We start from the raw sequence: 12,970 nt of genomic DNA, 5'->3' as shown, positions 1-12,970 counted from the left end.
TGTGTGTGTGTGTGTGTGTGTGTGTGAAGGCTCCTGGCGCTGGGACGGGCTGTGACTCAGAGATAATGGCCCACTGCTGAGATAGGGCCAGGGGCTCCAGCTGGCTGAGGGAACCATGAGGTGATCTGTGGTAGGGTAGAGGGGCTCCTATGGGACCCCCACACTCTCATTAACACACCTCTCTCACTCGGGACGGCCAGCAGCACACACCCCACTGTAAATTACTGATTAAAACACACACAGACACAGAAATGTGGAGGTATGAGAGTGAATGTGTGGGTGCATGTGTGTCATTGTTCTTTCTGTTCTCTCTGTGCCTCGGTGTGTCATGTCAAGGTCATTTAGCTTACATGCTGATGTGGGCGACTTTCAACAGCAGCTTTGATAAAGGATAGTGTCAATCAAGGGCTTGGCAGCATGGCACACTGAAACATATCTGCTAAGCTGAGCGTGCTCCTCCTCCTCCTCCTCACATACACCCTGACTCTGTGTTTATTCCAAATCCAGGTATGCGTAGTGTGTGAGACTGTGTGGGTCTTTCCTCTGCTGCCATATGACACAGTGATGGAAAGGAGCAATCAGAGAGAGCCCACCATCCATACATCTCCTTCCCTTTTGCTTAATTAGCATTAAGCAAAATAACACAAGATAAGATAAGATAAGACTTTATTATCCCAGATGGGAAATTCCAGTATTACAGCAGCAGATGAGAGACAATAGATAATATAAGACACAGACAATAGACAATATAGCAGCAGAAAGGTGTTAAAACATAAAAGTAAAAATCAACAACTAAACAATTAAGGCTTACTCAGGCAGTTGCGTATGTAGGGCGGAATTTGCCATGTTTCAGGTACGTGTGATTCTGACGTTGAACTTAAGGCTTAGTCCACACTGATGTTCTTCTTCTTTTGGTCTGCATATTTGATTTGGCATAGTTATTATGCTTGATGCCATACAACCCTCCCCAGTTTTATCCAGGCTTGGGACCAGCACTGGGAGTGTGCTGCCGTGTGCAACCTCTGTGGCTGTGTTTGGTTCCCTGGCCGAGAATCGAACCCAAGCTGCTGCAGTGAGAGTGCCATGGCCTAACCACTAGTCCTCCAGGGGCCCAATGCTTAGTCCACACTAACTTTTTAAATTTTAAAAAGCTATGTCCAGCCACAATAAAACAGCGCTTCCGACAGTAGAAAACATATTTTTGAATCACATCTCTTAAAGACAAGAGATCTGAAAACATTGTTGTCTCGTTGTAATGTGAATAAAAGAAACTGCTGACATATGATAGTTATCTCCACAATTCCAAAATGGTGGAACCAATTGGAATGCTGTTTTATTATAATAATAATTTTTGTGGCCTTTCCAGTCACTAGCTGCATCTCCGAACAGCAGATACAGCATTTCTCACCAACCTAAGCTTCACACTTTCTGTTGCTGTACCTCTAGCAAAAAAAAAAAAAGTACTGGATCAAGTGCTATTTTACTGAATAAAGTACTGAATAATGATGCTTAAAGCTATATTGCTAAATTAAACCAAATTTGCACTGATGATTACACCTAGGACTATTCATGTAACACTATATTAGCAACACACTAGACTCATTTTGGATGTTTATTAGAATGCTTGCCATCTTCTCCTTTCGACAATATTATTGTCTTAGTCTTTCTTTTAAATTTTTTTTTAAATTGTCTCCTGCTTTTATGTTACATCAAACACCAAAGAAAAAATATTTGACAGCAAAGAAAAAAATGTCATCTGTCATGTTTCAGTCCACATTTTCTATCCCATAATTTCTGGCGGTTAAAAGCCAAGTGCTTGTGTTTAAAGGCAATGGTCTAGACGCTACTGAAAAACCCCATCTCATACAATTCTACAGAAGAAAATGATAACCTCTGTCAGAGGCATGAACTACACACAGGCAATTTCAATACTCTGAATAGGCCACCCAGAAAATCAACATAAGCAGTTGTGTAAACCTGAATATGAAGAACTTTACCCGCATAAATATTGACTTCTACCTTTTAAACTTAAGCCACCAACTCTGAATAGAGCCCTTTCTTAGAAGCAGCACTTAAGATGGTACCTATGTGTGAGCTTTAGTTTACGTCTTCCTTTTTAGTAAAATAGTAAGTACACATTTCTATGATCAAAGCAGATTATAATGCTGGACAGTGAATTGTGTGTTAGAGGTAAACTATGTGTGCATGCATGTAGGCAGATAACACGATGATACATTCAACAGAACGGGTGAAATGTGGGCTCTAAGAATTTATCAGCAGACATAAAGAGGTCTTGTTTATCTGAATGGCTCTCTAGAAATCATTTGTCTCCTCATATGACTCTGTCCTTGCTGGGACCTGATTTCATCTGGCTCTTCTGTGTCACCTCTGAGTTATATCTGAAAACTTGAAACTCTGAAAAATCTTGGCGAACCATGCTTATTACAAGCACATGATATATAATACGTAGATACGCATTCATTTCCTTGTTTAAACTTACACGATACATTTTACTTTCACCTGGTCTCTATAAAGTCTTTCACACAGATCCACACCGATATCATTTCAGCAGTTTCCTCTCCCTCCCACAGACTGAGGGGCAAGATGGTGTGTGTGTGTGTGTGTGTGTATGTGTGTGTTCATATCAAGGCCGCGGCTGGAGCTAGCGAGTGTGCAGCTGGGGTGCACGACACATGTATATCAATCCAGTGCACGCAGGGAGAGATAGAGATAGAGACAGATAGAAAAAGAGAGGGAGAGAGAGAGAGAGGGAGAGAGAAAGCTGTAATGGCAGTCTAAATGGAGTGTGTTGTGGAGACCCCCTCATGAGACCACCTCCCCCTCCGGAGAGGAGGAATGCTTACTGGAGAGGATGGGGGGATGACGGCAGGCAGGAAAATGGAGGTAAACCGGAGAATAGAAGAAGAGAGAACAGAGAGCAAGTAAGCAAGTGTAGCATTTACTGGAGGTGTGTATGGTTCAGAGCGATGTGCCAGGAGCTTTTATATCCTGCCTGCTGTCCTGCGGTGTGGAAGTCGTACGAGCCAGGCTCATTTCGAACGAAAAAGATGGAGGGAGGAGAGGAGGAGAGGTAAAGAGGGCCAGAGCAAGGTCCCATCTGGCTCCTCCCTTGTTGCCATGGTAGCAGGTTGTGCTGGCATGTGCCTCGGTTGGCAGTGCCCATACCTCTGGCATCAGGGTACCTGGGGGAACGATGGTGTGTGTATGTGTATGTGTGTGTGTGTGTGCGTGATTGAACAAGAAGAGGGATGGAGTGAAAATGAATTACAATCTATTTTCACCGAGATTAGAACCTCTCTTGGATGAAATAGTACAGTTAATGCACCTTTGTGTGTGTGTGTGTGTGTGTAGAGTGTAGAACAGCAGCTCAGGACCACTATCAGTGTAGTGTCAGTCAGGGGCCTCTCTCCTCCCTGTCCAGACGGCATTCTCACGACTGGACAGATGGCCATTCCACATACCCCCACCCCAAACACACACACACACACACACACACACACACACACACACCAAACGTACCTTCACCCCCACCGGATGGATGGAGGGAGAGAAACTAGAGCACCTCAAAACTCCCCTCACTCATAACACCTCTCCAGACCCCCACTCCACCTCTCACTCCCCCTCCCCTAGCAAAAGCAGTCCAAACTGGGCTGGAGACCAAAGTGAGCCACTGGGTCTGGTCCCGAACTCCAGGCTCCATTAGCGATTAGCGCCGTAGTGTAGAGCCGTGCCCGGGCAAATTAGAGCTGCTGATCACAGTGTGGCAAAGAGCAGGAATGGCCACCTCCTGCTTTTCCTCTGATTGCACAAGTCCAGGATGATTAGACAGGATGTTAAGCCCAGGGGAGCCGGAGAGCTGCCCTCCTCCCTTTCTCCATTCCTCCCTCCCTCTGCTCTTCTTTTCCCTCTACCCTCATGTTCCCTCACTTTATTTCTCATGTTATTCTTTAGTGCTCTCTCTCTCTCTCTCTCTCTCTCTCTCCCTCTTTCTCCTTTGCTTATTTTGGTCCACGTTCTTTCACTCATTTGATCAGTCTCTTTTTTTTGTTTCCCCCTTTCTCCTCTTCTTTACATCTCTCTATCCTTTTTCTTTTTGTTTTGCTCCTGTCTCTTCATGGTCTCCTGTGCAGTCCTTTCAGAGTGCAGCGTTTAATGTGATAATAAGGTGTGAAAATAGAGCCACAATGGCGGAAGGAGGATTGGGCTGGTGGATATCAGTGCCGTGAGCAAGTGTGTGGCACACAGGCCTGAATCGAAACTAGGAGCTCTGCAGTCTTCACTATTGCCACAATGCCACGTGTGACGTTATGCCATGATGTAGGAATGGACGATATGACAAAAATATCATGTCATGATCTTTCAAGACATTTCTGCAGTGTGTAGTATGTATCACGATATGTAGGACAGGAGTGGTATGTTTAAAAATAAACCATTACAAATTTTTATTTAATGTGCACAAAAATAAAAGAGGAGAAACATGTATCCTGTAAAGCTAAAATTTGTAAAACGTCAAATCAGATCTGCCTCAAGAGTTTGTAATTGCTATTAAAACAATTATAAAAGGTTTTCACAATACCCACAATATCTCAGAAAAGTGTATCGTGACATATCGTGACAATATTATCATCACGACAATATCGCCACAACAATGTTGTCGTAATATTGATATTATATCATCATATCACCCAGCCTTACCATGATGTGCCATACATTAGTGTTATGTGATCAGTCGCTGCTGTCATTTTATTCTATATTGTGTACTGTACCAACCAAAGGGATTAGTGGTTGGTTTTTGGCACCTGCTCAAGATTGGTACTAACCTGAACTAATAGTATTCTGATGCAGAGCTAGATGTGTACTGTGGCACTACAAACTACAAACACACTACAACGCAGGATGAAAAAATAAAGCATAAAAAAAAAACCAGTCTAGTTTGTTGGTGCTGTGATTTTTCATTTTTCAACCTTCGCAAACATTTAATTTCTTAAAACCTCTAATGCAGCAAGAACAGACAGAAATGCTTTTATTCATTTGTCATCAATAACGTAAAACAGTTTTGGCGGATATTGGCGCTGTGAGCAAGTGTGTGCTTGTTTTTTTTATTTTTTTTTTTATTTAAATTCAAGCCTATTTCAAGTCTATTTTTGCTTTAATTCTTTTTGGCAAGGTTTCAGTGGGATATACCTTCTCACACACTTGGAGATTTTTACCAACAAGAATTAGTGGTATTTTGGGAGCAGAGTTAGCTGATTGGTTATACATACTGTGGCACACCATAAACATTAATGCAGAATGAAAAATGCAGCATAAAAAAGTGTTTCAACTGACAAATTCAGTTATTCGTTCATTTTTGTGATCATCTGGGACGTGTTAGATTTGTTTCAGAAATGGGTTGAAAGTAAAATTAATTTCATCACAGTGTGGATCTTATCACTGAAAACTGAAAAACGTTTAGCCAGCAAGCCTTTTTATTCCAAATAACCGAGTAGTTTTTTCAATGATGGATTCATTCCTAGTGTTGTCACTGTTCCAGTTGTCTCTGAAGTTGGTGGAAAATGAACTTGAACACTGCATTCTGTTGCAGACCCCAAAGTCAGTGGTGCTAATGCAGTTCTGTCTTTTTGCTGTGTATTTGTGTGTATAGGTGCAGATGCAGCCGTGCCTGAACGAGACTCTGACGGGAAAGAGCGGGCCGGTGGTGAAGACGGCGAGCACAGCGTGACCAGCCACGACGAGCGAGCAGGAGAGGAGGATCTGGACGACGAGTCCATCTTCACCTGTGATAACTGCCAACAGGACTTCGAGTGCCTGGCTGACCTGACGGAGCACCGCACTAACCACTGTCCTGCAGGTACACACACATCTCCTCAGGTCCCCTGTGACCTTTTCTGATATCTAAGTTCTTAAAAATATAAGCCTGAAAAATGTAGCTGTTCTATTTATATTATAGCGAAATTGTTTACTGAAGTGGGGTTTGTTACAAGATGATTGAGATCACCATCAACTACTGTTAAACTTGTTATGGCTATAATTATTTAATTGTAGCTCTAAGCCTAATTGATTAGTGATATGAATTCAATGGGTTTGAAATTAACAGCCTAACATGCTTCTTAAAGGATATGTCAATAATTTAAAACAAAGAAAAATAAGGTCAACTTTAATCAAACTGCAATTAGCAATTACTAGTTAAAGTGCTATTAATATGATGGAATTGTCTCAAATCTACATTTTAATATGGTGTAGCAGGTTTGGGTTTGGATTCAGGAATTAAACGTCCTAGTGACTAAGATAAATAAATATCTTTACTTAATATATAGATTGCTGGATTGTATTCATAAAATAAATCTTTGCTGGGATTGGAATTGTGACTGTGGATTTTTTTTCTACCCTGGAAAGCATCCCCGGCAGCAAAAAAATTTCAAAACCTTTGCTACACAGCTTAAATTGCACATTGTTTTTTAGTTCTCAGTTTGACAACAAGCCTTTCTAAATTTGAAAAATGATTTACATTTTAGAAGCTACACCACAAAACCATTCAATCCTGATGTCAGTCAGTCTGTCCGACTGAGTATGTGTTTCATGAACTGTTCAGAGAGCGTGCCTCTCTCACATACTCTCACTACAGGGGCTGCCATGTTCATCTTAAGCCATTACAGTCAGTGAATGTAGTTGGTGTGTGTCTGCGCTCGAGCCTGCCGTCTCAGTCAGACTGCGTCTCCTATTCCAGCCTGACTCTTATCTCTCTCCACCATTTGTGTCAACATGTCAGTGTAATAGTTTGCAGTGGCTTCTCCTGTGTGTGTATGTGTGTGTGTCGTGTGTGATGTGCATGTGTGGAGTGGCTGCTCTCGGCTGCTCTGGAGTCAGTGGTGTCCCACAGGAGAGTGGTGTTTTAAAGCTAACACGCTGTACACAAACACAATGCCCGTTATTACAATCGTGGTAATTAATGAAACGCTGAAAGCGGCCCTGCAGGGGCATCTGCTTCCTCACAGATTAATCAAGGGCCTCTCCTTAACGAGGAGAAAGCATGCATGGTGGGGGTAAAACAGAGAGATGCAGAAAGAGAGAGAGAAAGAGAGAGCAAAGAGTGCAATTTGATGGCCTAGCAGCAAGATTTTTAAAAAAGAATCTTTTTTACCTTTTATATAAAACATTCAATCAGGCTTTGATTGAAAAGCCATTTAGTCACGGACATGACGTGAAAGCAGTCGTGTGGAGCGTTAGCGGCCCTGGCGAAGCCGCCGAATAGCGGGAATGTGTTTCTGGTGGGAAATAATATGGCGTGACACAGGCCTCCTCTCTTCCCCACCCCGTTTGCCTGTCTGGCGGTGGCGTAATGAAATCAAGGCCCTGAATATGAGACAAGCCGCCTGCTCCCCAGCCGTCAGCGAGCTACGTGTTGCTTAGCAGAGGGGGAAAAAGAAGGAGAGAAACAAAATGAAATGATAAAACAGAGCTTCCCATGGGGGGGAGTGCTGGAGATTGCGGAATAATCCAGAGCAGTGGCTAGGGGATCACATCTCTGCCTGCGTCGTTCTCCCCCCTCTCCTCTTCCCAAACAGATACACATGCGCGCACACATACACACACACATACACACAAGATTCAGGCTTTATTATTATTATTGAAAAGAGCGGTAAATTAAAAAACACTCACTGGCGAATCCTTTTACATTCTCTGCATACCACAGGGAGGCTGCCTAGTGAGGGAGAGCCGCACACTGAACCGCAACCGCATCAGATAGGGGACAAACACGCCATTTTGTGAGCGAGTGTTTGTGCGGATGAGATTGGAGGCCATTTTTGTCATATTTTATGAGGAGGGTCATGTTTTTGGCTCCCTTGGCACTATGGTGAGCCTGGCCAATAACACGCCACCAACATAAACTCCCTTTTGCTTTAGAATTATTATTGTGATCACTTGGCAGTCAGTGTGGTCATAGTCTCCAAAAGCAAACACACCACAAAATGAAATAAAATTCCTACCAATATTACATGAGCTATAGGATTATAGCTTGAAATCCCATAATGTGTGGGATACGTGATCCGTTTCTTCTATAGCTTCTTTCGCTATCACTTTTGTCAGTCTTCTTCTAGTCCTACTTTAATGTCTGAAACTATTTTATGACCATTTGGGCTCCCACTGCACTGAGAGCTTTAACCCTGACTAGTGCTCAGTTACTGCTCTCCACCATTTGCGCATGTGAGTGTGCGAGAGAGAGAGAGAGAGAGAGAGAGAGAGATTTACTAGACGCATGGACTGAATGTGAAATTTGATAGTGTGTAACGAATGGGATTCTGTTTGCCTCATTGCTATCTATGTGTTTACATCTGATGGAATTTAGCGTCTTTTTGTACACGTGTATGTGTCTGTACTTATTAAGAGTGTATATTTGTGTGATATAGTTGTGTGGGTGGGTGTAATACACGCACACGATTGTGTGTGTGTGTGTGTGTGTGCGCGTGCGTGTGCGTGCGTGCAGTGTGGGCCGAGTCTGGGGGGAATCTCTACAGGAGGAGGAATCTGGAGCACTGGTTCCCCAAGGAGTGCTTGGAAAAAAAACTCAGATCAAATGGAGAACATTCGCTGCTCCGCTCCAGTGCCCCAAGACCGGCCATGGTTGGGCTCCGGCTGTTAACCGCCCACTCTCTCCCTCTCTTTCTCTATCTCCCCCTCTCAGCATCTCTCAATTCCTCTGTGGCCATGTGCAGCTGACCCCTCTCCCCATCTGCCCCCTGCCCCCACCCTGCAGGCTGCCCAGGGCAGGAACTCAGGCCCTGTTAACCCCCAGGGGTCTGGAAGAGAGAAGGTCCAAGGTTATGCCATAGCGGCTCTGCTTACAGCCTTCTAGCGCCTCAACACTCAGACTGACTGCCTGTGTAGCTCATGATGGTACATCGTGTACTACACTGCCAGCCAAATCTTTTTGAACAGTTAGAGTTTTTTTTTTTTTCAATTTAAGACAGTTTTCCCAATATTGCAATTTAATATGGAAAAAATTAAACAGGATTCATATTCTAATGGGTCTCATTCATCTTCAACTTATTTGGATCAGGGGTCGCAATGGATCCCGAATGCACCCTTGATAGAATATCAGTCCATTGCAGAGCATCAGCACTTACAAATTCACACATTCATTCACACCTAGAGGTAATATAGACAATATAACATAGCCATTCCACCTACATGCATGTTTTTGGTAGGTGGGAGGAAACCAGAGAACCCGGAAGAAACCGTGCAGACACAGAGAGAACACGTGAAACTCCACACAGAAGATAATCCAAGCTCAGGATCGAGGCAGGGATTTTGGAGCTGTGAGGTGGCAATGTGAATAAAAAGTGCCAAATATTTCTTAAGTCACTTATACCTGTTTCTTACTTTTTATAATTATAGAGCATTGAACTTTTCTTGAAGTTGAACCAAAAATATTCACTTTTCAAAATTTGACTGGCAGTGTAGGTAAAGCAAATGTTTGTACACCCCTGACACAAAATGAAGAAGACAAAGAAATTTAAATTATTCCAACAAGATATTTTGTATATTAGATTTCATAATTCCCTCACAAATATTGTCAAATAGTGTTAAGATATTAATAGTGGAAAAAAACCCTAAAATATCAGTTCAAAAGTTTACGTCTACTGAATGTGACATAAATATTTGCTAAGACTTCAAATTTTATGCTTAGTATTTGCCTTTTAACAAACTCTCTTGTATCCTCTCAGTTGCAGCATCCGCATTGTTAAAACTGCCAATAACTGACCAACATCAGAAACCCTATAACACTATGTTGGAGTGTAAAAAACAATGATGAGTCAGCGCTCACTAATTATCTCCATTTTTCTCCATTGACAGCAAATCCATGAGCAAATTTGTTTGTCCTCCCTGTCCCACTGCAACACTTTTCTAGATTTAATTTCTGTTTTACCAGACACACACTAACGTGTCTAACAAAGTTCATTGACCTGCTTTCTGAATCTTATGTTTCACACTCTCAGCAGACACAGCAATTGACAGGGTGTGAAATACGTAATTGTGAAAAATAAAAGCCAGCTAAGGGTTATCTCAAATTCACACCAGATGCACCATGTAAGCTTGTATCTGCATCGTGTTGTGAGTTCTGTCAGTGCTACCGATGATGCAACTATATGTGTGACAAAGTCAGTGAAACTTGGGAGAAGGACACTTAAAGTTGGGATGGCAGTAATAAGAACACAGTATACTTAAAAGCATGACAGGGAATACATTGCAATACGTGTGGGTTTTTTTTTTTGCTAGTTACTTGTGAGTGTTTGTTACCTTAAAGACTCTGCACGAATAGAATACAGAAAGTGTGATTTGAATGCATTTTTATGGATTTTTATGCTATTGAATGTTGTTGTTCCTCTTTCGGCTGCTCCCGTTAGGGGTCGCCACAGCGGATCATTGGTCCCCGTATTTGATTTGGCACAGTTTTTACGCCTGATGTCCTTCCTGACGCAACCTTCCCCAGTTTTATCCAGGCTTGGGACCAGCACTGAGAGCGCACTGTTGCATGCTGGGGTTGGTTCCCTAGCCGAGAATCGAACCCGTTCCGAGTACTGTGGCCTAACCACTAGTCCTCCTAGGACCCAATGCTGCTATTGAATAATAATTGAAAACATTAGAGATGGCAGGTTATGTTTAAAAAACAACAACGAAAGGACACGTAAGACTCATGTAAGCTTCAGTGTGGATTGACTCTAGTTAAAATGGAAGTGTAGTGTCCTGGGCGACAATATAAATAGTCTTTGGGCTTTTGCTCATGTTTGCAGTCGGTTATGTATTTTGGCCTTCCTCAGGCACTGTATGATGCTTTACCCCATAAAATGGGCCCACCAACTGAAGGTCAAACTATGACTGATTGATTACTTTAGGTTCCTAATCTTCTTGACAATTACTATAATGTGTAAAGCCTTCCTAACCAATGGATGGCCTATATCATAGCATCTGTGTAACAGCTGGACTGCTCTCTTGTCCCTTGGTTTATCAGCAAACAACCTTTGAACTTTGCCCCCTTTGACTGTTGTCACCAGGTGACATGGTAAAAAAGGTGTGTGTGTGTGTGTGTGTGTGTGTGTGTGTGTGTGTATGTGTGTATACACTAGTCTCCATGTGAAATAAAGGTCACAAGTGTTGAGAGACTGAGGGAGGAAGTGAGCGAGAGAGATGGTGTGTACAGAAAGGGGAGGAGGAGAGAGAGGTGGATGTGTGTAAACGGGAGAGCTGTCAGTCAGGTGGAAGGCGGGCACTCTGCCTGTCAGATACAAATAGGAGGCGAGTGCTAATTAACCCGCCTTCACAAGACTGAAGGGAACAGCCAGATCTCTAGAGAGGGAGGGGGAGAGAGAGAGTGAGAGAGTGAAGGGATGGCTCAGTCAGCAAGAATAGCTCTCCGGCACTCTCTCTCTCTCTCTCTCTCTCTCTTTCACCTCATACACTCAGAGAGAGAGAGAGAAGTGAGAAAGAGAAACTGGAGCTCTCCTCTGTGCTGAGTTGCCATTCAGAACCACACTTGTCATAGCACACACTTTCACACATATTTGTTAAACAATTTTACATCCTATTAAGCTGATGGCAACACAGTATTTCTGTTTATTTCCTTTCTTATGTGCTAATCACAAGCCCTCAGGTTTTACAGCTGTGTGCCTGCTCATGTTTGAATGCTGTGTGTGTGTTTGGGTATCTATAAGTAACAGAGGGGAGTGTATTCTTGGCTGGGTCACTGCATAGTTCTTTCTCCCTTGGGTGCTTCCTCAAACTCACACACACACACACACAAAAGGTGGGTGATATGGCAAAAATATCATATCGCGATACCTGAACAGAATTTATAGAATAAAGTGATCAACATTTCATGTAAAGATTGATCTACAACACTCCAGAAATATCATTCCTGCCCTATTCTAAATCTGCTCACACAGTGTTAGACAGAAAAAGCATTATGGAAATGTTTGTGCTAATGTTCCTACCAATTAAAAATGGTACAGCAAAGCTGTTTTGAAATAGTATGTAAAATGTTCTTAGAAAAAACCCAAAAGTTCCTAGATAATGTTCTGCTAACCTAAACATTCTGCAAACCTAAAACATTCTGATAAGCTAAAAAAAAATAATAAAAATCTGCTAAACTAAAATGTCATGCTAACCTCAAACATTCTGCTAAACTAAAACATTCTGCTAAGATAATAAATGTCCTGCTAACCTAACACATTCTGCTAAGCTGAACTATTCTGATAAGCTAAAACATTCTGCTAAGCTAAAATGTCCTGCTAACCTGTTCTGTAATGCTCAAACATTCTGCTAAGCTAAAATGTCCCACTAACCTAAAACTTTCTGGTAAGATAAAATGTTCTGATAAGCTAAAACATTTCTTCTAAGCTAAAATGTCCTGCTAACTTCAAACCTTCTGCTAAGCTAAAACATTCTGCTAAGCTAAAATGTAAAATTGCTAGCTAGGTTATTGCTTAACAAGTGCATTCAGCTGAAGTATGACACTGTTATTTGGATCAATGTGATGGCTGTCGAGGGAAATATTCTAGCTAGTGCTTAGAAATCTTGACTAAATTGTGAGAAAATAGAGATAAAAATGAAACATCTGGTACAGTAGTAGATTTTAGCATCTAATCTCTTATTTGTTAGTGGTAGCAATAATGCTTACTAGTAATGATTTGCTCACTGGTACTGATACAGTAGCTATGCGATATCTCGGAAACATTTTGTTATGATTATCAGTATCATATCGTCCTATTGCCCAGAGTTAACACACGGACACACACACACACGCATACACATTCTCTTTCTTTTCTACACCGGATTTGGCCTCCTCATCACACTTCTGTCTGTACTTCTAATCCTCCCCACAACCCCCCACTGCTCCAAGAGCTCGTGCCTGTCGTCAGAGTGGCAGCTGAATCCTGGGAGGCCACGACTC

At 42.3% G+C, this 12,970-nt stretch overlaps 1 protein-coding gene across 3 annotated transcripts in view; it reads left to right on the top strand.

Moving 5' to 3' along the window:
• The window catches only part of znf423 (zinc finger protein 423), a 149,083-nt gene that overhangs the window by 40,825 nt on the left and 95,288 nt on the right, over positions 1-12,970 (top strand). For all 3 annotated transcript variants that reach the window (XM_026927149.3, XM_026927148.3, XM_026927150.3), the window contains exon 3: positions 5,666-5,872. In XM_026927149.3, the coding sequence (XP_026782950.1) occupies positions 5,666-5,872 (207 nt within the window). The remainder of the gene's footprint in view (positions 1-5,665; positions 5,873-12,970) is intronic.

Source organism: Pangasianodon hypophthalmus, chromosome 6 (genome assembly GCF_027358585.1).
Source record: "Pangasianodon hypophthalmus isolate fPanHyp1 chromosome 6, fPanHyp1.pri, whole genome shotgun sequence".
NCBI classification, from domain to species: Eukaryota; Metazoa; Chordata; class Actinopteri; order Siluriformes; family Pangasiidae; genus Pangasianodon; species Pangasianodon hypophthalmus.
This window is presented reverse-complemented; position numbering and strand designations above follow the sequence as displayed.